Below are 26,994 nucleotides of genomic sequence, written 5' to 3' on the forward strand. Positions count from 1 at the left end.
GCACATTCAAGAAGAAAAAAGAAACCGAAATTGATTTTACCCACATTTTGCTTTTCTCCATTTAAACTCAATTTTTATTACCAGTGATCACAAAGCAATCAAACATAATTCAACTTTGACTCTCCTAACCACAGTGCCTTGCTTCCATTTCTGAAATCCAAAGGTATCTATGTTACTTAATCCAAAATATTATAAATGCACATTTAATATTTTGTATTAAATCCATCTTATATTTTAGTATCAGTAAATAGGGGCTTGTTTACCTATATTGTACCAAAATTCTGAAAAAAGCACATTATGCCTTAAGTAACAGAGGACAAAACATTACATATTTTAGGGACATATTTTCACAATATGTTGCCATGAAATTCCAACTCAATATAACAAATTAAAGTTGAAGAAACGTAAGAAAAATGCACCTTCTGAACAAGTGTATATGATTTCAGCAAATTCTTCGCTAAAATAGGAACAACTAGTAGTTTAGAAGAGACTTTCTTTCTTTCTTTCTCTCTCTTTCTCTCTCTTCCTCGCTCTCTCTCTCTTTCTTTCTCTCTCCCTCCCTCCTTCTCTTCTCCCAAAAATCAAGACTCACCTGAACTTTGGCCACCTCTTTCATAATCTTGTACACTCATAACCAGAAAGGTAACACTCCAAATGTTAAAAAGTGAAAGAGCAGAAAGCTGACAGTTGCACTCTCGTTTTGTACAAGACCTCAAATCCTGCCTCTCGATAGTGCTGGATTAATTCTGAAGCAAGTCATCAGAGCTTCATGCAGTTTAAAGTATGCATGTGACCCAAAGCCAAGCTGCAGTGCAGTGTCAATTCTCTCCAACAGATTAAACTGAGAAGGATGCTCATCAGTGATAAAGCTAAAAACATAATAGTAAGGATAAAGCCTACATCTCTATCATCAAATGTCACCAGGTAGAAAGTCTTTAATTACACATACCGGTAGGATGAATTTGTTTACCACAGATGTCTCATTAAATAAACTATTATCATTAGGCAAGCAATTCCTGTGTATATAAAGGCAGGAAATGTCAGATTATATAGACAGTGGGCAATTCATCTACCAGTAGCTTACAGGACTAAATTTTACTCCTAAATCCACCAGTGTAATTGCATTGTTTTTAATTTGAACTGATCCAACAGTTACAGAGGAAGATCTGGGCCTTTATAAAATATTTACAGGTTGAGGTGAGATATTCTTAACAGAGAGTACATCTTATAGGAAATTTAGAAGAATTTTCTTCATAGCAGCAGAGATTTAGCCAATCACTAAATCTGCTATTTGATTTTCTTCAGGTTATTGCCTGCCCTCCAGCTGCCTCACAAAACTACTCTCCAAAAAACTAATCCTGCAATTGCCATGTTCAGTGGAGTTGCAGTCCAATGCACACATTTATTGTTCATTCAGTTTGCCCAACAGCAAATTTCCGAATGGATTATGAATAGTAACTGGCAAAAGACACAAAGAAATACTCACACCAGAATTATTATTCCCAAACCATTAAAATCTAAAAGGGGCATCTTCTTCTAGCACTAAAATGGCAACAAATATATATTACACTAAGCAATGTTCCATGGAATGCCATGGATTACAAAGCTCTCATTTTAGTCGAAAGTCCTTTGTCTAGAGGAGTACATGGAACAGGATCTCAGTGACCTAAGTGTCCAAACAAATACATATGAGAAAGATACGCCAAGCCACAGAGTTTTTTATTCATAGCATTTAGCCACAACATTTTTTTTTCTCTCACAGCCATACATAGTTATTTCTGTCTGATCTGGCTGGTTTACAGAGTTAATTTGGGTATTGTTGCTATAGATTTCACTCACTCTGGGCAAGGCTTTTCTTTTATCTGCTCCACTTCTTTGGAATATGCTTCCTCCCAAGCTCTAACTTCATAGCCAAAACTTAGTGGTACTAATTATTCATAATCAGTGTCAAATTGGTTAAGTATCCAAGATTTTAATTTGGATTTTATATTTTATGAAAGCTACTGAGGCACAGTTCATAGAATGTAGTGGTTAAGGTAATGGAGTAGGAGCCTGGAAACTCAGGTAATTGTCCTCCCTTACAAAAGGGAAGCCATCTAGATAACCTTGAGTAAATCTTGGCCCAAATCAGCTAGTTCTGTAACAAACCAATTGAAAAGTAAAATATCTTGTCTCATCATGCATCGATAGCTTTGTTCTAATAATGCAATGACTACATAAAACAAACAAACCCTGCAACAATGAGGGACAAACAGAAGGAATGACACTGTAAGCTACCAAGAGATCTCAACAGTCAGTGGAGTAAGTTTAAAATGTGAATAAAACCAAAATCTAAAGCTTCCTGCAGTCAAAGACCACACATTCTTACACATGAACCAGTATGAAACTTGTATACACTCATCTTTCCATAGACAATTGCCATATGCTAAATAAATAATTCCATAGAGAGTATGGGAAGCAGAACAAGACTTCAGTTCTGAAGATTGACACCTGAATGGTCTGATTATACACTTAACAGGTTTATTAGAGGGCCTAAATATGAAAATCCTACATTAGCTACAAATTTTCTTTTGAAATATTGGCAAAGCTGTGTTTTGCAAGGCCTTTTTGTATCAATATATATGTTTACATATGTCTACATCCCTTCCACATCTCTATCTTCATCTATAGAGAGACCAACTGTTACATTTAGGGTGAGATAGCAGAATCCTGATGAGGTGTTTTTATGTCCAAGTTATTCTTGGAAATTTCCAGCCACTCTTTATCAATGTTGTATTTCTAAATATTAATAATTTTAGAGAGTCTCCTTAAGTCCACTGTTCTGAAACACCTGCATGGGCATCTGCATAGGAGGGGTGACAAGTGACAAAACATGGTTCATAATGTAAACACTGCACCATCGTTAATTTCATCAAGCTATGCAATGGCTGAGTTTGTGTAATTACATGTAAATAGCATAATTTTTACATAATTTCAGCTTTTTGCAGGCACCTATCCTTAGTTAGATTATATAGGGATTTTTGTGTTAAATGTTTAGCTACAAATGTGACTGAATAACCAATGTTGATTGCAAAGATTAACGATGAAACGAAAATGCCTTCTAGCAGCTCATTATTTCCAATATTTGTTTGAAAACACAGAATTCCATTACAACTTAAAAGTGACTCCAAATATATACAGGAAGACTTATTCTCAATAAAGAATTATGATTCAAATTCTCCTTGTATTTCTATACTGTAGGACACGCTTGTGGAACCAAACATCTCTTGGCCAAATGTAATCCACACATTTCTCTAGATTGTCATTGGCTGGCTTTTTTCCCCTTAAGCACTATGCTTTAAAGAGGCTTCCATTGAGTATCTTCTGTATTTCCATTGAGAAACTCTTTCCTAAAAGACAACATCTAGCAATCCTATTTTTAGTTCAATAATTCATACATGCTGGTAAATAAGTGTTCATGCAGAGATAATATTTGTGGATCAGCTTCTCCAGATCTCAGAGTCTTCAAAAAAAAAAAAGGAGCTTCAGTTATTAGAATTGATATATAGCCAATCCAACTTACTTAAAAATACAATACTTAGTAATATCACATCTATATTTCTTCCTCACACATATTCTGCATTTCCTTTGTTTCATAATCAATATAATAGTTTTTCATGTATAATAAAAATAAAATTGTTCTTCAAATATATTTTAATTTGAATTCAGTACAAACTACAACTTCTCATTCAAAAATAACTCAGTTGAGAGAAACTTGCCAGACCTGACCAATATTTTCCAGTTTTTAAGAAAACTAGACACACTTTATTTGAAGCCTATTAAGAAACAGGTCAGTAACATAAATGAACAATTGCACCACCACATGCTTAACTAAATATACAAAAAGTTCCCTGTAAAAGGTTTTGGATATTTACTTTTCTATCCGAATATATCTTATTCTAGTCTAGGCTTCCTGAAGTGAGACGCAAACAACCCAGTAAACACAAATGTGTATTATATAGTTTGTTTTCCTATTTTTTTCAATAAAAACTAAAAAAATAAATGTTGTTTCGAAAGGCTACAATTTAAGCACATGAACCACAGGATAGAGAATTGTATCCTTTCCTTGCTAGAATTTTTAATTTATTCTTTAGCCATTTTTTCCCCTCTAGCAAAGATCCTAACTCTAGTGTAGTTATTTTTTAAATAGACATCAGGGGAAGAACCAGCAGCTGGAATTTGATGGGTCTGATTGAAAAACAAAATGACAGGAAGGAAGGAGGGATAAGACAAAATGTTAACGTCCTCACAGGACTTCTGTTTTGTTAGGCGCATGTTCTACCTGACCTAAACATGTTTTATGAGATGCTCACATATTGTAATTAAAGTCCTAACCTGTCTTTTATTTCCAAAACTCCACAAGTATTCCTAGGAAACAGAGACTGAATATAATTGTGGAATGCCTTACTTCTAAACGTGCCTAACAATCTAGGAAAAAAAGACAAAGCTAAGATATGAGTCAATAGAGAGCATTATAGGAAGGCAGAGAAAGCAGTAAGGGTCATTTCCATTACTTTTACTTTCTGATAAATAGGGTGAGAGTTTGTGATTGGCTTTGCATATCCTTTAGGAAATACCGCAAGCAAGCACCCTCGTGATGACCATTTTTGTAGCAGCACTTATATGCTTTCAGAATTCTAACTGTGTAACCTAGCACTAGCAATTTGGAAATGTCTTTAACATGTGGCTTATGTCTCTGGAGAGGTTTATTTCAAGCTTAATATGCACCCTGTTATATGGAAATGCTGGTCCATCCTAGACCTTATGCACAGAGTATATTCATGACAATCACTACAAAACTATTGCCAAGTTTTTTTTAAAAAGACATAGATTGATATTCAGCCCTGATTCCAAGCCAATAGACAGACAGACATTACAATAATGTAATATAGAAACAAATTTTGGAGAGGGGGAGGGAGCAAAAGTTGACATTACAGATGGTACAATTGCTATGTAAGCTGGGATTTGATTTCTCCATCTGCCATCTAAGCACCATGTATTTAGGCAATACCAATAAAGTACAAATGTTAGACTGGGATCACTGAGATTACAATATTAGACATTCCTTCTGCAAATAGCATCATGTTCTGAAACCTAATCTGCACATGTCACATCTTTTCCAGCCATCAAACTGTTATATAAAATATTAGCTCCTATTGTGCATAATTCAGGACACAATGTTCAGCACACTTAAGCATACAATGAATTCCCAAAGCATCCCCTTAAATATGACCATTTGTATTTTTGTATTAAATGTTACGTTCTTATCAACCATTGTTCTGTGCATTCATTGAAATAGTCCTGCATAATTTGTGGCCCATTGTATCAAATATGGAGAACTATTTATGCCTCTCAAGTGTTTGATGAGCAAGTTCCATCCCTCACTGTTTTATTTAAACATTGTTTAAACAAGCATTTACAAAGCACTTGCTGGGTTGTCTTACATTCAGCTTAGTAGGTCACAATACATTCAAATAAGACTAGAAGGTTTAGTCAGAATAAAGGGAAACCCTGATTCAAATCACCAGTCCACAGGTTGTGACTGGTTAAACAACATTCCATGTGGCAGACTATTCTTAGATTTAGTTCTCTAAAAAGTGACACTTTCATAACTGGAGGATGTAATTCAGGACACATGACCTTGTTTCACTCCAATTTTGACCATTTCTTCTATTTTTATTGTTGACTTTTTGTCTGCTTACTTTTGCAAAATGACAAAAATGTAGACATGTTGCATATCTTACAATTCATCAGCCTGTGGTTTCTACATCTACAATGAAATAACCTAATTTAAAGTAAGCTCCACAATCATTACTATTTGGATAAACTATATTTTCAATTTAATATACCAATCATACTTTTATGAACCAACCACCTTATATATATATTTTAAAGCAGGAGAGGCATAGCCCAGGTCCCATCTGTTAAGGGGTATCATCTGGTAGAACCCAGGAAGGGACCATTTTCTGTCATAGAACCTTCTCTCTGGAATATCATTCCCCTGAAGATCAGATGCACCTCAACCCTGCTGGCTAGTCATAAGGACCTGAAGACCAGGTTCTGCTGCCAAGCCTGGGCCCTATGGGGCTTAGCTCTTATCATTGCTACGCTACTTTATGTCGGGTGTGTTTTTTTCTTGGCTACTAAATATGGTATTTATTATTTTGTTACATTGTTTTCATCTCATTTTTAAGAATGGTTACCCATTCAGAGTTACATATTTGGAATGAATGAATGAATGAATGATTTTATATTTATAAAAGGTGTTTAAAAATACAAAATGTAAAATTTTTCAATTTTATGCAATATGGTTATTTTATACTGGGAAATTTATATATTACCACTCTAACTTACTCAAGAGGCTATTGTTAAGAAAAAACATCTTATTATAAATCTATAATGTGAATCTAAAAAAACACTCATGATCATAAATCAGAAAATGCGTAAATCTCAGATTGTGTTTAACTTGTTTGATATAAACACAAATTTCACTACTATTTTTCTACTACATACAAAATGTTCCTATTGAAAAAGATAGAGGTAGTTCAATTTAATGGAACATCTGATATCAATTATTATCACAAATGTAGCTTTGCTGGGTAATATGACTCAGAAGGCAAAAGCAGATCCTTTGTACATGAGATCATTATCTAATTGTTTTATTATTTCTAGCTTATTTTAGCTCAGGTTATTTCTAGCTGTCTTTGTCAGTATAAAGGTCACCAGAATTAACATTTATTGCTGATCAAATCCAGATAAATAAATCTGCTGCTATTCTTAACATGCTAGTTTTCAAGACATTTATAATTATATTAGTACTTTCATGCATTGAACAGCCACGTGTCTGCTCCCTTGAGAAATGTTGGTAAAAGTTGAACTGGTTAACTGTGATTATGTTTTTCAGTTGCTAAAAGCATAAAAATACAGACAGTAAAATAGTTGAAACAACTTTATCAAAATGAGGCAAAATTGTCTTTCTGGACCCAAATCTATCAAGTCTAGTCAACACTGGGCTTCAACTCAAGCCAATGGGACAGCTCTGGAATTCTCACAGGTACAGCAAAAGGATTATAGTCACACCCTATATTTCTTTTCAAGATTGTTAAATATTCTTTGCTATTTTATTGGATAGAACTACTATTTGATATTGATAATTTTACTGGTGTAATGAAGGCATCAAGCTAGAAACTGGAAGACTGTGAGTTCAAGTCCTGCTTTATGCACAGAACCAACTGGGTGACCTTCGCCTAGTCACTTTCTCTTAGCCCTAGGAAGTGGCAATGTCAAAGTACTTCAGAAAAATCCTGCCAAGAAAACTGCAAGACAGTCTCCAAGGCTATACAGAGAGAGAGAGAGAGAGAGAGAGAGAGAGAGGGAGAGAGGGAGGGAGGGATGGATGGATTGTTTCAAGCGAGGAGTTAAATATTACAAAATATTTTTCTTTTTTTAAAAAAAAACATTAAGATTCAAGGATTTTCAGAAAAAAATCCAAATGTATTGAATAAATCTAAAACAACAGAACCTTAAGACTTCCAAGTGATTTCTGCATACTCTGTACTGGCAATATTATTATGACAGGTAGTCCTTGACTTACAATCATAATGGAGTCTGCTCATTACAGTCACAAGTTGTGACAGTCATTAAATGAGGCACCCACGTGACTGCCTTGTTTAGCAACCCCAATACCTGCTCTTCCTGTTTGCAGTCTTAAACGACCAGTCTTAAACGGGTCTTAAATGAAGCATGGGATGCCACAGGGATGGGAAAGGCCCTGGGAAGCATACTGCAGGCTCAGGCCCACTCTGCAGCACTTCCCCAGCTCACACCTGACTTACCCTAGCCTCCCAGGGCCTCTCCAACTCCAATTGGGGGTGGGGGTTAGACTGTCTTCAAGAAGAAAAGTTAGCTGCTCCGCATCTCTGCCTCCCTATACAACATGGAGGCTGTATGGTGCCATCCCTGAAGCTGGCACCTTTTCATAATTGCTGCAATTGAGAATTTTTCCGTGTAGGAAATTTGCATGGCAGAGAGGCTGCTTCCTGAAGAAGATCTATGGAAAAGGTAAGTGGATCAAGCTGGGACAGAAATGGGGGTGTGAGACCAGAGAGCCAGCCACTCTCTGCAGCTCAACTCACTTGAATAGAGTTGCTGTTGTGAGAAAAATAAGTGTATTAGATACGCTATTATTAGTTATTTATTAAAAATAATAAAGGCAGGATAAAAAAAGCTAATGGTCATAGGTTGAGGACTAATGTGTTTTATCTAGAAATATGCATTATGGATATTATCATCTTAGATGCTGATTTCTGAAATAAGTATTTTATTGTACGCTATGCCTTGTGATCCTAGGTAGATAATCAGACAATCTCCAACAGATTAACAGAGTTGGAAGGGACCTTGTAGGTCATCTCGTCCAACCACCCACCCCAGGCGTGGGTTCTAAATTTTTTTACTACCGGTTCTGTGGACGTGGCTTATTTTGTGGGTATGGCTTGATGGTCATGTGCCTGGGTGAGAGTGGCTTGGCAGTCATGTGACTGGGTGGGCATGGCCAATAACAATAAATAATAAAAATAATAAATGAAGTATACAAAACAATAAGAGGTACCAAAAACCAGCCTTCACACTTCACACCCACACAACACAGCACAACACAACTGACTCACACACAATGTAAAAGCAGCTGCACTTCACCCAAAATGGCCCCTGCAACAAGCAGGAATCTCACACAGCCACAAAAAGCTTTTTACACACACACACACAACACAACACAACTGACTCTCTCTCTCTCTCTCTCACACACACACACACAAAATGCTTTGTGAGATTTTGTGTTTGTGTAGTTAGTGTGAAACACTACAGAAACACATCAAATCTCAGAAAGGTGCACAAATATTTTATTTTATTATTTTATTAATATTTTTTAGATCAGGGCTCTCCAACCTTAGTAACTTTAAGGTTTGTGGATGTCAACTCCCAGAGTTCTTCAGCCAGGAAATCTGGCTGAGGAACTCTGGGAGTTTAAGTCCACAAGCCTTAAAGCTACTAAGGTTGGAGACCTGTTTTAGATAAAAGCAGCTAAATTTAAAACTTCCTTAACTTTTAATTGCTGTCTAAAAACCCAACTCCTTAAAAAATTCCCAATTAAATATTTTTTAATAGTTTACTTACCCAATTGAGGCAGGCAGATTGAGTTGCTCACTGAGAAGATGGATTGTAGGCAGGCAGATTCAGTTGCTAGCTGATGCAACTGATTGCAGAAGCCATGGTTCTGCGAGCCCGAAAGGAGCAGTAATTAGATAAGTGGGTGAGGGGGACAATTGGGTGGGTATGGGTGGGGACTATTGTAAGAGGTTGTAAAAAAATGATTTTAAAAGCCTGTGGTGATCAGGAAACTCATCTGGGATCACCAGAGGAAAAAAAGACTTTAAAAGGCTCCTCTGGCAATCCCAGCTGAAGTTGCCTGATGCAGCCCAGAACCTCTTAAAAGGATTTTTTCTACAAACTCTTCAGCTGAAGAGCTTGTAGAAAACTTGTTTTTTAAAGGTTCTGGTAATCAGGCAATTCAGCTGGGATTGCCAGAGGAGCCTTTTAAATCCTTTTTTTTACAACCTCTTTGGCCAAGGGAACCGGTTCAGAGGCGTGGCCAGCTGGGCATCGTTACCGGTTCTGCAAACTTGGCCAGATTTTTGCCAACGGTTCTTAAGAACCGGTCCGAACTGGTAGCAACCCACCACTGCCCCACCTAAGCAGGGACCATACACCATTTCTGATAAATGGCAGTCCAGTCTCTTCTTGAAAGCTTCCAGTGATGAAGCTCCCACAACTTCTGAAGGCAAGCTGTTCCATTGGTTGGTTGTTCTCACTGTCAGAAAATTATTTCGCCTTATTTCTAGGTTGAATCTCTCCTTGATCAGTTTCCCTCCATTATTCCTTGTCTGACTTTCGGGTGCTTTGGAAAACAGCTTGACCCTCCTCCTCTCTGTGGCAGCCCCAAATATTGGAACAATATCTATCGTGTCTCTCGTAGTCCTTCTCTTCACTAGAATGGCCATGCTGAGTACTTGCAACTGTTCATCATATGTTTTAGCATCCAGTCCCCTAATCATCTTTGTTGCTCTTCTCTGCACTTTTTCTAGGGTCTTAACATCTTTTTTCTAGTGTGGTGACCAAAACTGGATGCAGTATTCTAGGTGTGGTCTTAATAAGGCTTTATAGAATGGTATTAGTACCTCACTTGATCTTGATTGTATCCCTCTGTTAACGCAACTTAGGGTTTCAATGCCTTTAATAACAATATCATTCAGAGGAAAAGCTTGTTATTCTCCAATACCTATACACTCATAAAACAAGGCTCAGTTCTTAAAATGCATGCACTATCAGCAAGAAGGGGCTGTAAACACTGGGGCAATCCTAAATTGTTTGTAGCCTTTCATCACTTTAAAAAAAAACATTCCCAGAGGCCTGAATTTCAGTAGTAGAAATAATTTCTCTCCATTTTGAGATAACAAACCAATTTTAAGCCTTAAACAGATTAAAACCAGTTATTAAAAATAATTCCACTTAGAGGGGAAAAATACACATTCCTAAGCAGAAATTCAGAAATTAAGACAAAATGCATGACTTCTATAGAAGGAAGATTTAAACTATATATATTCTACTGGGTGCTGTTATTGCCATCAGCAGTGCAATGTAAAACCAGTTTCTTCTAGTTAATAAAGTAAACCAAATTCCCCATCTACCCATACCCACAAACACTCAGGACAAGAAGTAGATTTTTAAAAATTGGTAATAAATGACAGCAAAGGACATTTCTTAATTGCACTTTTTTAACATATATGAAAATAAAATTTACTTGAGGGATTGATCCACAACACACTCCAATGCAAATATTCCATTTTGGTACTTAATGCTTTGTCATTTTTTTACCCTTTGACGGTAGTAAAAATAATTGGGGGAAGGAGATTAAAATAAGAATTTAGGCAATACCATCATTTTGATACAAGCCAGTATGACTAATAAAGAAATCTACATTGATTTTCATTTTTGTGGATTTGCTTTATCTGTTTAATATCAGAAGATAGGTTTCATGCAACTGGCAAGTATAACTGGAATGTTCTGGTACATAAAAAAATGAAAATTCATTGCAAAAGGAGATAGATTTTGAATAATTAACTCATGTTTAAAAAAATCCTGATTTTTCAAATTATATTTAATCTTGATAAGATTTAAAATACTGGAGTTAAAAGATTTTAACTAGGGGTGATATGGCTTTTATATGATTAGGTAAAAATGGATTCCTTCCAAACACATTAAAAGCATGGAGTTTCACATTGATTAATATGATCTTGGAATTCTCATTGATCATTCTAACTGAAAGACTAGTCAATGGATCAATTTATGGGTGACAGTAAACCATCCATTAATATCTTTTTGGCAACAAAATCTTAAGAATTACAATTATTAACATAAGATTGACAGGTTATAACAGTCTGTCATAGCAATAGCTCTTAGATTTATGTACAGCTTCACAGTGCTTTACAGCCTTCTCTAAGCCGTTTACAGAGTCTGCGTATTACCCCCAACAATCTGGGTCCTCATTTTACTGACCTCGGAAGGATGGAAGACTGAGTCAATCTTGAACTGGTCAGGATCGAACTCCTGGCACTGGAATGCAGTTAGCTTGCAATACTGCAGTCTAACCAGTGTGCCACCACGGCTCCTATAAAACTGCTTCCAAATGTTAGATGTAATCCGAAATAAAAAAACAAACCAGTCCAAAATCTTCAATGCATCTGGACTAATATGTTATTATTATAGTAAAAAAGGAGGGGGAATTATGTTTGTATCAAGTTTATTTATTTTATTTATTTATTTTATTTGATTTTTATACCGCCTTCTCCCGAAGGACTCAGGGCGATGTACAGGCATAATAAAACCGACAATACAATATACAAGTTTAAAATACGATTTAAAAAACTTATTTTAAATTAGCCCAAGGATTAAAATTTACCATACTAAAAAACCCCGTTTAAAATTAATAAATTTAAACATTAAAATCCCAATTTAAGCCAGCCCTTGCGGATAAAAGATGAGTCTTGAGTTGCGACGAAATGTCCAAGGTCGGTATTTGGCGTAAACCGGGGAAGCTCGTTCCAGAGTGTGGAGCCCTCACAGAAGGCCCTTCCTGGGGCCCGCCAGCCGACATTGTTTGGCGGACGGCACCCTGAGAAGTCCCTCTCTATGGGAGCGTACGGGTCGGTGGGAGGCGTGTGGTAACAGCAGGCGGTCCCGTAAGTACCCAGGTCCTAAGCCATGGAGCGATTTAAAGGTCATAACCAACACCTTAAAGTGCACCCGGAAGGCCACAGGCAGCCAGTGCAGTCTGCGCAGGAGCGGTGTTACATGGGAGCTACGCGTAGCTCCCTCTATAACCCGCGCAGCTGCAAGTTGATTCAACTCTTGACGGCTACACCTATTTGAAAGTATTTCAGAAGTGTAATAAGATGTCGAACAAATTGTACTAAACGAAAGTATAAATTCACTTGAGAATCCATGCACTTATTCCATGCAGATAACAATTTCAAATTCTGAATAACTGAAAGTCAACTCAAAGGTGGCTACACCCATGATATTGATTTGAAAGTATTACAAAAGTGGTTTGCTTTTGCCTTCTCCCAAGATTATTAAAGAGAGGCAAAGACCAATTAGATTCTACCATATCCTGAGGCCATATTAATATATTAAATATCCTATATATAGCATGACACATAAACCAATTACTCATCTGGAGTGCACTGCACTGTAAACCTGTTGATCAACTGCATCAATATGTTAGAAGGTTATCTTCTTTGTTTAGCAAAGTAGCAGGATGATTGAATTCATTTAGTGTATGGGAAATGGCTATTTTGCAATATTACAAAGTTTCTCTTACTTTGCTACTTTCCAAAATATTCTTTAAAGAGCCTCTTAAGAAGTGGAAGAAATTCTACTAAACGAACAAAAATTCAGTATAAAATTCCCTAGAGAATTTGCCTGTTCCAGGCAAATTTCATAATTTCAAATTTCCACTTCTGTTCTGTTCCAGGTAAATTACATAATTCCAAATTTTGAATAACTTGAACTATTATCTCCTCTGTAACTGGCTGATTTTAAAGGCTACTGTTGAGCCAAAGATAATAAACATAAAGTACACCAAAAGAAAAAAAAATCCTTTAACTCAAAAGGACCGATTTAATAAGAATTACATAAACCAGAACAGAACATTCTAAACACATTTACAATCTCACATGGAATAGTCAAAATCTTGTCAGTTTTAATTTTAACTATGTTAAGTGTATTTTTTTTTTAAGTAGAAAGACAGAGATCCTTTTCAAATAAGGAGAAACACTGAACCCATACTTTTCTTCTACAGATTCAAAGTACAAGTAGTCCTTGACTTATGACAGTTCATTTAGTCACCATTTAGTTACAATGGCACTGAGAAAAATGACTTTTTCACATTATGACCATTGCAACATCCCCATGGTCACATGATCAAAATTCAGAGGATTAGCCACTGATTCATTTTTTCTGATGGTAGCTGTGTCCCAGGATCATGGGATCATCTTTTGTACTCTTCTGACAAGCAAACTCAATGGGGAAACCAGATTCACTTAAGAACTATGTTACTAACTTTACTAATTACAGTGGTAGAGTAAAAAAACACCAACTGCTAACTGGAGTTAATTGAGCATCAGGTTAAATGAGGGAAGTCAACAAGTGAGTCACTTTATTTAAGGTTTAGTTATAGGAAAAGGCAGAAGAAGAAACAAAGACTCTTGCTGCAACAAAAGCAGCCAGAATTTTGCAAGCTTCCTGGCACAGTCCAAAAGACAGAGACGTATTTAGAAGATTAGTATTCACACATGTGCTAAGGTGAACTACTTTTTGCACAGGTACCATTTCATCTGGAAATGGAGTATAAAAAAGAGAAAATGTTTCTGGATGTAGGTAGTCCTCGACTTACAACCATTTGTTTAGTGACCATTCGAAATTACAAGGGCACTGAAAAAAGTGACTTATGACAGTTTTTCACACTTACGTCTTTTGGACCATTGCCATATGGTCATGTGATCAAAATTCAGACGCTTAGCAACTGGCATGTTTTTTATGATGGTTGCAGTGTCCCTGGGTCCAGTGATCATCTTTTGCGACCTTCTGACAAGCAAAGTCAATGGGGAAGCTAGATTCACTTAACAAAAATGTTACTAACTTAATAACCGCAATGATTCAGCCACAAGTGATAAATCATGATCATAATCATAAAATACAATCATCATAAATCATACGATACAATATCCGGCGATAATCATAGGATACTAAATAATCAATCAACATAAATCATAATAAGACACTAATAAAAGCAATCAACATAAATCGTAAGATACAAACAACAAAGTTATAGTCATAAGAAGCTATAGAGCTGAGTATCATCAACATACTTCATCATGATCCTGCAATCAACAATGCAATGGGAAGAGTTGAGAGTGGAGTAACTTCACAGTTTTAGTTGGAAAGGTCACCCTTGAGTCCTTAATAACTTAAAAAAAATCTCTATAATTACTAGGATGGCTATAAATGGACTGCCATTGAGCTCACCCTCTTCTTCAAACTTTTTCTTAGGTAGACATGCCTGCCTGATACCTTGTACTATAGAATGGTATCAGTTTTGACTAAAAGAGAGAATTGTTCCATGCAATCATTTTTTAAGTTTTTGCTCTGACCACGGTATTAAGTTTGCATAAAATCTCAACCAAATTGGGGTTGGGGTAATTTAAAGGGAATGCTATTCCAAAAGGCAGGTGCTGTAACAGATAAAGCAGGATCTAGGTTTCTTCAGATGGCATTAATTAATGGAAGGGGTCTAGAACCTTTTCTCATTCATTGTACCAACCAAGCAGAAGCCATAGAAGATAAGACAGTTCTTGATGCTCTCTGAGCTCAGTAGTTTGCTTGCAGACATAATTATGACCTAACTAGGTAACAGTGTGAGGTATTTCCTAGTTGGGCAATGAAATGTCTGCAAAACACCACCAACTTTGACAACCCCAAGAACCCCACAGTTAAATCCTGAACTGTGGCTATTCTGTTCCACTGAAACAATGGAAGATAACCAGCCCCTAGGCCCAAAGGGTGAAAACCTATAGGTGAAAATTATAAACTGCTTGCACTTGGAAGCGTACTAGTAACCAGTGCACACCATACAGCAAAGCTGTTATACAGGCATGATATAACAGGCTCATAATTACCTATGTTCCTGCGTTCTGGACCAATTGCATTTTTCAAATAGTTTTTAAGGGCAGCTTTATGTAGAGTTTATCCCTAGTGTCGCGTAACAGGGTGAGCTCCCGTTACTTGCCCCAGCTTCTGCCAACCTAGAAGTTCGAAAGCACGTAAAAAATGCAAGTAGAAAAATAGGGACCATCTTTGGTGGGAAGCTAACAGTATTCCATGCGCCTTTGGAGTTTAGTCATGCCGGCCACATGACCACGGAGACGTCTTCAGACAGCACTGGCTCTTTGGCTTTGAAACAGAGATGAGCACCACCCCCTAGAGTCGGGAACGACTAGCACATACAGGTGAGGTAAACCTTTACCTTATGTAGAGTAAATTACAACAGCCATGCATAAAGTAATTATCCAAATATTTTTAAAACTTTTATGAGGAAATGAACCTCAGCATTCATCTTTCATTGGGGGGATACAAGGAGTGTCTATAAAAAACACGTGCATATGCTTGTTTTCCTTGGCCAACTAGGAATTTGTGAGCAATGAGTCTCTCTGTGATGTGAAACGTAATAGCGAAAGTTTAACTTTTCAGGTTACCATACCATGCTGGAACAAAACAGCAGTAAGAAAACTGAAGTAAAAAATGCATCTCAGCACTTAAGTGTAAATCTGAAATCCAAAGAGTCTATTTTCATTTGAAAAGTAATTCCAAATTGGAGAATAGAATAAAATAGAATAGAATAGAATAAAATAGAATAGAATAGATTTTTTTATTGGCCAAACGTGATTGGACACACAAGGAATTTGTCTTGGTGCATATGCTCTCAGTGTACATAAAAGAAATATACCTTCATCAAGGTACAACATTTACAACACAAATGATGGTCAATATATCAATATAAATCATAAGGATTACCAGCAACAAAGTTACAGTCATACAGTCATAAGTGGAAAGAGATTGGTAATGGGAACGATGAGAAGATTAATAGTAGTGCAGATTTAGTAAATAGTTTGACAGTGTTGAGGGAATTATTTGTTTAGCAGAGTGATGGCCTTCGGGAAAAAACTGTTCTTGTGTCTAGTTGTTCTGGTGTGCAGGGCTCTGTAGGAGTTGAAACAGTTTATGTCCAGGATGTGAGGGATCTGTAAATATTTTTTACAGGTAGTAAAAAATATTTACAATATTTTAAAAAACAAAAATAAATAAATAAATAAATAAATAAATAAATAAATAAATAAATAAATAAATAAATAAATAAATAAATAATATTTACAATATAAAAAATAAAAAGAAGGTAGTTTTATATGTAGTCCTTGATTTACAGCCACAACAGAGCCCAAAATTTTCATCATAAGTCAATAAGGTTGTAAAGTGAGCCAATATGTGACCAGGGCCAATTTTATGACCATTTTTACTGTGGTCGTTAAGTGATTCCAGATTCTTCAAGTGATGTTTCTTGTTTGAAACTGGCCCAGACTGTTGCAATCATGTTACTGCAAAATCCTGCAACCAGTAATAAATGCAGGCCAGTTGCTAAGTGCCCAAATTGCAATCACATGACCATGGGGATGGTGTGACAAATGTTAAGTGCAAGGATAGGTTACAAATCACATTTTCCAAGGCAGCTGTAACTTTGAACAAATACAGTTGTAAGTTGAGGACCACCTGTATATATTTATCCTTTTTGTGACAGCCATTTCTTCTGTTAAATCATGATAACTTATTTTGTCTTCAAATAAGTAACTAAGCATGTGTCACATAATTAGACTGCATGTAGCCCTCATGTAACTGATTACATTTCATTCCCATATGAAATAACTGCATAGTAGATGATCACACAATTTCATTTTTCTCTACATAAACCATTCACAGGACATGAAAAATTAGGATACCAGGGAAAGCCTTGAACAGAATATTCTATCTTTGCTTTGCCTGTATATGAAGTATTTTATACACAAAGAACATTTTCATTAATTAATGAACAGCAATTAATATATGCTCACCAATAAAATTCACTGTTGCAAAAAAAACTGTCAGAAAAATTTGATTACATTTATAAAAAATGTAGAACAGTGTAATTAGTAAATATACACATAATGCGTGCATAAGAGCACAAACGTGCCTACCGTTCCTGTCCTATTGTTTCTTTCCCTATATATATATATATATAGAGAGAGAATATATATATATATTTCCTCATATATATATATTTTCAAGGGAAAAATTGGAGGCAGCATTTCATATGCATACCATAAATTCATGACATTTTCTTCCATAGGGTGTTATGATGATTGTAGGCCTAGGTAGCTTTAAAATGAGGCCTTCATATTCCTAGATTACAGGTTTATCAATGACTAGATATTAGAAATAACAGGACCCCATGCTCAGATGATCTGAATGTCTTACTAATAAAAAGAAGGTAGTTTTATATGTAGTCCTTGATTTACAACCACAACAGAGCCCAAAATTTTCATCATAAGTCAATAAGGTTGTAAAGTGAGCCAATATGTGACCAGGGCCAATTTTATGACCATTTTTACTGTGGTCGTTAAGTGATTCCAGATTCTTCAAGTGATGTTTCTTGTTTGAAACTGGCCCAGACTGTTGCAATCATGTTACTGCAAAATCCTGCAACCAGTAATAAATGCAGGCCAGTTGCTAAGTGCCCAAATTGCAATCACATGACCATGGGGATGGTGTGACAAATGTTAAGTGCAAGGATAGGTTACAAATCACATTTTCCAAGGCAGCTGTAACTTTGAACAAATACAGTTGTAAGTTGAGGACCACCTGTATATATTTATCCTTTTTGTGACAGCCATTTCTTCTGTTAAATCATGATAACTTATTTTGTCTTCAAATAAGTAACTAAGCATGTGTCACATAATTAGACTGCATGTAGCCCTCATGTAACTGATTACATTTCATTCCCATATGAAATAACTGCATAGTAGATGATCAAACAATTTCATTTTTCTCTACATAAACCATTCACAAGACATGAAAAATTAGGATACCAGGGAAAGCCTTGAACAGAATGTTCTATCTTTGCTTTGCCTGTATATGAAGTATTTTATACACAAAGAACATTTTCATTAATTAATGAACAGCAATTAATATATGTTCACCAATAAAATTCACTGTTGCAAAAAAAACTGTCAGAAAAATTTGATTACATTTATAAAAAATGTAGAACAGTGTAATTAGTAAATATACACATAATGCGTGCATAAGAGCACAAACGTGCCTACCGTTCCTGTCCTATTGTTTCTTTCCCTATATATATATATATATATATATGCTTATACTTCCTTGTTTCTCCTCATATATATGTTTATATATTATATAATCTTTTTGTGTTATGCTTGTGTATATTGTTATGACAAAATTAAATAAATAAATAAATATGATTCATACTACAAGTACTAAAAAATATAGCAGCAGACAGAAAGAGGAACAACTGATAAGAAAACCAGTGAACTATGTATGCCTAAAATTAATAGGTAACAAATATGTTTCAAGTTGTTAGGTAACAAATAATTTTAAGTTACAGCTTACTCTGCATTTTGTGTTAAGAACCCTCCAAGAAGGAATATAATTTAAGTTATGCATAACCTAAACAAAGGTGGAAGGGGAAAATATCTAAACAATATATTTTCAAGGGAAAAAAATTGGAGGCAGCATTTCATATGCATACCATAAATTCATGACATTTTCTTCCATAGGGTGTTATGATGATTGTAGGCCTAGGTAGCTTTAAAATGAGGCCTTCATATTCCTAGATTACAGGTTTATCAATGACTAGATATTAGAAATAACAGGACCCCCATGCTCAGATGATCTGAATGTCTTACTAATAAAAAAAGAATTGGAAAGGGATATTATTATCAGAGACGCTTTAATTTGGAATCCTGCGCTGATCAGCAATTTGGATCCGAGGTCTAAAGAAACCTTGTAAACTCTATGATTCTATGAAAAGTTGGATCACTGATCTGACCAAATAAAGCTATACTTATATTCATGTCTAACCTGCTTCATCACCCCCTCCTAAAATCCATGAGCATTACTTCAATGTATTTACTCAGGAAATCAAATACTCTACAGCCTATCCTTGAAAATGTTCCTACTTACCCGCATTATTTACAAGCAATTTCCAACTATTTTATATAACAGCTTCATCCCAACACATGTAATACCACCCCAGGGAGTGCAACTTAACAATGCAAATAGATTGATTTGCAGTGTTAGGGCAGAGAATTGTAATTCCTGCCCTTCTCCAAACTCCTAAGGAAATTTAGACAAGCCAATTGATTGCAGTGGAAGGGGAAATTGTTTTTTTAAAGCTAAAAATCATAGGAGAAAATAACTTTTCTTCTTTCTCCTCACCGCCTTTCTGTACTGCCACCAGCACAATTTCTTGGAAGTTGAATTTTTGTTTTAAACTGCTTCAAAGTCTGAGAAGAGAACTTTGGATTGCTCTGTCATAAATGAAGTTATTCATAGAAATTAAAACATACTCTTCTTTCCAACTCAGTCTATGTGTATCTCTCAGTTTTGCCACAAATGTCCCATTAATTTTTCTTTCTACCACTGCCTGATATATGTATTACACTTTTTCTGCATGTATTCTAAAATATAAACCACTCAACATACCTGTGCACTGAAATTATTTTTCACATGAGCCCAAGACTTAAATGGACATGTTAAGAATTGTAAAAGAAGGTTTGGGAATTCAAGAGGGAAAAAATATAGTTTCACACATTCTTGCTAATGTTGAATATTTTTGTCACCTAGAAATATTGTTCGGTAGAGTCTGCAACTTGTTCTTCCTATTGCCATACATTTCTTACAGTAAACATGGACCTACAAGTCACAACCGTTTTGCTTTATACAATTTGTATCATTCTCAGAAACTATTCAGACCTGAAGTATCTTTAAATTTTTAAGTGAAACAATCTCTATGAAGCCAAATATAATTAAACCAAAAGACAGATAACAAGATAAATGATTTTTAATGGAATTCAAAGTTAGACAGTATTTTATTGAGACTAATTTATCATAAAATATATGAAGGTTATAGTACTTGAATTAAACTTTTAACTCAGCTTCCAGAACTGATAAAGATATAAGAAAGGAGAAAACAAATGGATGTTATTATAATCTATAAATTAGGAATTACCACAGGGAGGAAATCCCAGAGATAAAAACAGGAAAGAAAGAAAGGTTGGGAAAAGAAAAACAGAGTAAGGAGAACAAGGAAGGAAGTGATATGAAACAAAGGAGTAGCTGAACAAAACAAATAGTGAATGAAATTGCTGAATAATTTATTGTTCTTAATGCAAACATTTCAGAATCAGTCCTTCATATTTGCAATTTCCAATTAACATTTGTGATATTGTGCAAGAGTTAAGCTCAGAGATATCCCCATAAATTCAATTTTTGAAACAAAGAGTATACAGGTAAAAATCATATATATAGATTCCCTACTCTTACATTTTAATCTAATTGTCTGTTTTCTTTTATGCCTTCTTCCTCAAGTTCCAGCAACAAGCACAGTTGAAAGAAAAGTGCTGGATTTGGGATACAGTTGATTATCCATTGTCACACACTGCTTTTCCTCTATGAGCAATTTTGACACAATTTTCACTTTTGAAATGATTGTAACACTTTTAAATCCGTGTCTGCCTAATCACAGTTTTGCTATAAAGGAAACGTATTAAGATTCTAAGAGGTAATGGCTAACAAGATTGGGGGGAAATGCTTTTTCTAGTTTCAGTTTAAGTAAAATTTGTGTTTAGTGCTAAAGATCTAATTGATGGATTCCATTGTTGCTGAATGGGCCCCAATCAGGGGTAAAATGCTACTGGTTCAGGAGAACCGGTAGCGGTGGCAGCGTGAGGCTCTGCCCACCCGCCCAGATGTCATTACTTCCTGGTTTTAACCATGAAGTAACCTGTTTTGATGTTCTATGTATGGGGCTGCTCAGCCGGGAAGGGGGGAGGGGGTACCCGACAGGGGCAGGAGGTAAGGTGCCTTTAAGATGAGAGGAACCATGGCAGAGCTCCGTGTTGGGCGCCCCCTCCCCCCTCTCCGGCTGAGCAGACCCTGTGAGAGAAAAGAAGCACGTGTTTGCTCCTGGCTTTTTTCCATTTGGAGGAAGCTTTCGTACCTGTGACGGTAAGTCTGGCTTCTTGCACTGTTCGCTAAAAACCTCACCAGTACTGCTGTGCATGTGGGTTTTGTACATGTGTGTGTGTGATTTTGCTCCTGGTCTTTCGCAGCAGCCCAGGCCCGATGTCCTGTCCCCGGCCGCTCAACTTAAAGGCGCCTTGCCACGCCTCCCCGGGAAGGGAACGAGCACCTCAGCTGCTCCGGCCGCCCCAGAGATCCCTAACTAACTTGCCCCAGAGGCCCAACAGGTGATGCGGTGGTTGCCCCCAGCAGGCTCTTAATGGCAGTACCCAGATCCGCTCTGGGGCCTTTAAGAGCAGTGGAAATCGGCCGGCCCACTGCGCAATCCACAAGGCCCATGATATGAAGGCAGCTTTGGCCAACCCAGCCCAGCCCAACCCAGCCCAGGCAAGGCCAGAAGGGGTGAATTCCCCAACTCCAGTTCAGTCAGCCGGGGATGGGACGTCAGGCACAGGCTGCTGCGAAAGACCAGGAGCAAAGTCACACACACAACCCGAGTGCTTCCTCCAAATGGAAAAATGCCAGGAGCAAGTGTGTACTTCTTTTTGCGCTTGCTCCTGGCATTTTTCCATTTGGAAGACAGAGAGGAGGAGGAAGAAGATGACGACGATCCCAGGCACATGAAGCAAGGCATGAAAATGCAGCAGGAAGCTCAGGATGAGTGAAAAGGGGGAACAGCCGAGCGCTTTGTTTTTCTATTCCCCCCACCCTGTCATTTGAAGGACTAGATGGCCGAGGTGGGAAGGCGGGCAATCTTTGGGGCTAGGAGGCATTGGGTCTGGTTTGGTGAGGGGGGTCAGGCTGGTCAGGTGCTGATCATCGGAACCTTTTTTTTACTTTTTAAAGCATTTTTACTAGTTAAAAATGCTTTAAAAAGTAAAAAAAAAGTTGGCCATGCCCACCCAGTCACATGACCACCACCAAGCCATGCCCACAGAACTGGTGGCAAAAAAAAGTGTAGATTTCACCACTGGCCTCAATGTGAATTCTCACGTATTTTGTTTTCCTGTCTTTGAAAACTTTACCAAATGTGTTCTTGTGCTTCTGAACTTTTCATTTTTATGTAAATGTAAATAGTAAATATAAAGCAATAATTTGTGGAATTTTTCTAGGACTGTGTCACTTGAATCGCAGATAGAAGATTCTATTATAGAATCTTCTCTGTAGTAAAACAACACGACTTAAAAAGTTACCTCCTGAACAGAATAGAAAGCTCTGTAAGAATTCTTACTGCTGACACATAATTTAAGATGCTCTAAAAAGAGGCTTTAAACATCCAATCATCCACTTGCATTCTGAAGTAGTACAGTCTCAGGAAGAGATAGGTAGCCCTTGACTTACAACCATCTGCTTAGCAGCTATTCAAAGTTATGACCTACCTGAAAAAGAGGGCTTATGATCCAAATTTCTGATATTTAGGCACCCCAGCAGTCACATGACATTTCAGATACTCATCAACACAGCCATATTTCTGGTCATATGACCACACCATGACCAGTAATATGGTTTTACAAAGTTTTGCTGAAAACTGGCACTTATAATTTTTGGCAGAATTGTGACAGTGAACAATGGCTTTGCTTAATGATAACAGTGTTCACTTAATGACTGTGGCAAAAATCATGGTAAAATCAGATCAGTTACATGATCAATTAATTTTACAACTGTGACAACTTTCGATCATATTGGGCAGGCTCCATTACAGTTACCTGTATATATCCCTGTCTGGAAGGCTCCTGTATATATCTGTCAATGTGGTCCTGAAATTATCTGGATTTCAACCCCAGCTTTATCTTGGATCAATATGTGATCTACATAAGTTTCTATAGTACTTTTAAGCTGTTTATTTAGCCCTACATTCCTAACTACAAAAACACAATTTCAAGCAACAGATTTGATCCTATGTTGGAAAAACTTTTTTAATTAATATGGTAGATTAAATTTGTTTGTTCTTTAACCAGAGTGCATTTCTTCAATTTGTTAACAACAAAAAAAGTTGCAAATTGTTGTATTCTGTACTGAAGTTCTTTTAAAAAAAAGAATACCAGAAAGAAAAGAAACCAACCACTATAATTATGTAGATCTTAGAATGCAAAAGCAACAATTCAGTGCACCAGAATACTATCAAATACTTAAAAGCCACAAACAACTAACCCATTCTTAAAAACCTCCAAAAAGGGTGGGTGGAGGCAACCACTACAAATCTGATTTCTACTCTCAAATTTATTCTACTGGTCATGAAGGTTCTCTTAATTTTGTAATTACCGTATCCATTTAGCCCTCCAAAGATTTCAAGAATGATCTGATGTTCTGTCTTAGCATTCTCCTTTCTTTATAGGATACGTTTTGCGTGATTATGGTCATCTTCATTACCTTCTCTCCACTATCTCCAGGTACTTTTACATAAAGCATTAAGCATCTATCAGTCCCTGCTGAAAACTAATATAATCAGATAATTTTCATAGCATAAGTTGCCTATCGATTTTACTTTTACTAGACATTCAGCTATGACCTAAGATTCTATATTTTGTGAACTGCTTTCTTACATGGACAATCATTCTTATCAACAGAATTCTGAATGTTCTTAGACATATACTTTCATGCTTCCTTCTACCTTTCATACTTCCTGCCAACAAATTTAAAATAGTTTATAATGTTTACCATTTGCAATTACAACAGTAGTAGTTCTTACACGATATAAATTACAAAATACCTGACAATGGATTTCTGTCACACTAGATAAGTAGTTAAAACAAGAACATACAAGTTATTCTCAATGAACGCTTGTGAATAGTCATTATTTAAAAACAGGCCTATCTGAATATTCCATAGGTTTTCTCTCTGATCTAACTTATTTACAGCTTAAATTTCCTTCTGATTGAAACACACACACACGTACAAACTATTCTTGGATAATACTTCATACATCTTATAAAATGAAAATTATGTATTCACAAAAGCATATGCCATTATGAAAATATCAATACTTAAAAGTGTCACTTACTTTACTTTCTATGCTGAAACATAATTACTCCTCTAGAAATTATTTCCTAAAATATAATATCCAGACACTATCCCTTTCCTTCTATGACTTAAGGTGTCTCCTAGGTACAGTACCAACCTAACAAAGGACCAGCCAGATGACAGGCTCACATTATTAATATACATTTGAAGTACAGTATATATTATGATGCAAATTACTAGTGAAGTATTTTTTCAATCTGATGAAATAGGATTAGCTGTCTGTAACATATAGCACAAAGAGAGCCCTGTATTTTTATTATATTATCATTCTACTATTATTACAAACCAAAGCTAAAGCCCCAGATTTAAACTAATTCATATGCAGCCCTATTTTCTATTGTAGTATTTTTCTCTCTCCTGCTTTTCCCCCTAGAGGAAAAGCAAAGGAACTTTTAAAATTACTTTTACATTTATCCTCCTGTATGCCATTCACTTCCCCTTTATTAGTGAATCTAGAACCCTTTTACAGTAAATGGGTATAAAGTTTATCCAATCGTTCATCAATGATTTATACAATATGCCTTATAACTGATTTATAGCAAAGAATGTTGAACTAGGCACAACTGGGTCCATGATATGCTAAAATTAAGGAATCTCACTTTTCAATGTTTACATTAATTGGAGACAAAATTCACCTAGATGTTTTTTCTTGATGTGCTAATTTTTTAATTACAACGGAATAACAATCAGTCATATTAAATCCTATCTGCAATTTAAATCGTTTGTGTAGTGTTTTTTTCTTTCCTGAAAAAAGTTCCTTTCTTCCTTCCTTACACATATAATTTTCTTAAGAAATAATCTGATGCATGGCTATTTCGGAGTAATTTGATTTGAGCCGAATGAGAATTAACTTCACAAAGAAAATACATCACGCAGGTCTGTTCTAGTAAATTTCCCATAGTGAAAAAAAATGCCCATCTTTGATGACCGAGAATGCCTAAATTAACTCCTCCTTGTTTTCATCCGTTGCCAGGAAAGGCCACCTGTGAGACCTGCTGCCAAGAACAAACAGCAAAGTCCCAACCCTACAAAAAATCACTTCTTCATACAGCTCCGTCAATCAGCCAAAACGACTTCACAGGTTGCCTCCGCACAACCTTATATGTTTCTGCATTGGGGTTAGGGGGAGAGTTGCCCCAAACTTGCATGCTTGCTGCAAAAAAAACAAAAAAACCTAAGCCGGGCTTCCTCCAACCAGGCACCATCTCAAAAAATCCACACGTCAGGAGGAGAGGGGGAGGGAATGGAGCTGAAATTTATCTCTTCCCCCGCCCCCTATCCCCCCCCCCCCCCCCTACTCACACAAATAGACGCCCGGACAGAAGGGACTTAACCTCAGCACACGCGCGCCCCACCCTTCCCTTTCTTCCCGGGCAACTCTTTGTGACTCACGTGCTCCTCGGTTCTCATCCCAGCCGGAGACTCGGCCACTCACCTTGGCTCCCGCGCTCCACGCTGCCACTCTCACTTCGTTTTGGTTGCCGGTCGTGGGCAACAGCGCAGCCCTGGCTTTTACTATTCTCATTGGCTGGTTCGTCTAAAGGCTCCGGCTGCTGCACTACCCCTTGGGCACTCGGGGCCTCGTTGCCGCCAGCGGGCGCCTCCACCGGCACTACCGTGAAGTTGGTAGGCATGGCAGCGCTCTTTTTACCGGAGCGCTAGCCTGTGGCTAAGTCTCTTGGACAGATCCAGAGTCGCCTCGCACAACCACAACCCGCCGCCTGCCCCCTCCCGGGTAGTTGTGGCAGGAAGAGCAGCGAGGGCGGCTCTTTCTTCCCTTTTCTCCGCCTCTCCTCTCCGCCCCTAAGAGCGGCTGCCCGGGCAACAAACCTTGTTTGCCGCCCTCTTTTGCTATCAGCCAGGCAAGAGGCGGCTCGCACGAAAGGGCCGTTTCTCCAAAATGAAAAAGCGGGAAGAGAGCGAAGCGCCTTTCTCTTCATATTGGTTACCGGCAACGTCTGTGCATCTTTTCTTTCAATCTGCTGTGTTGGCCTCTATACGCTTCTGAGAAACACAGGCGTACTCAATATTTTTCAGTATGCCACTGGTTTCCCATACAAGCCTTAAAGCACTTGATTTGGGGGTGTTTCAAAGTATTTGTCCTGAATGTTACAGTTCAACTCTCTAATATGCAAAGTAGTCAACGTTGTGCATGTAACGTTTGTGTTTATCTCCCACAAAATAGTCACAGTTGGCCCATACAGTACATACAGTACCTGGTTTAGGAAATAATACTTGTATTCATTAATGAAAAGCTAATGATCATGAATTTTAAAACATCAAGTCACCAAATTTTTAAATGGAGAGCATATCAACCATTTAATCTGGTACTTAATTTTATCTCTCATGGGGAGGAAATAAACTCCGGGTTTTGTATGCACTATCAGGCCAAATCCACATAACCATCTCTGGTGCCAGACAACTGAAAAGTGGCTAATTTCTATTTGCTCACACACTCTGTTCTTTAAGCAG

General features: G+C 36.9%; 1 protein-coding gene across 5 annotated transcripts in view; it reads right to left on the bottom strand.

The window, feature by feature from the left end:
* The window catches only part of SLC12A7 (solute carrier family 12 member 7), a 108,867-nt gene extending 82,594 nt beyond the window's left edge, over positions 1 to 26,273 (bottom strand). For 2 of the 5 annotated variants that reach the window (XM_058175232.1, XM_058175229.1), the window contains exon 1: positions 25,958 to 26,273. In XM_058175232.1, coding sequence (XP_058031215.1) covers positions 25,958 to 26,156 — 199 coding nt within the window. In that variant the 5' untranslated portion in view covers positions 26,157 to 26,273. Of the gene's footprint in view, positions 1 to 592; positions 725 to 25,957 lie in introns of those variants that run through there. The other 3 variants (XM_058175231.1, XM_058175233.1, XM_058175234.1) reach the window with 3 other exon arrangements.
* Between the last annotated feature and the right edge of the window lie 721 nt (positions 26,274 to 26,994).

The sequence above is a fragment of the Ahaetulla prasina genome, chromosome 3, assembly GCF_028640845.1.
Source record: "Ahaetulla prasina isolate Xishuangbanna chromosome 3, ASM2864084v1, whole genome shotgun sequence".
NCBI lineage: Eukaryota > Metazoa > Chordata > Lepidosauria > Squamata > Colubridae > Ahaetulla > Ahaetulla prasina.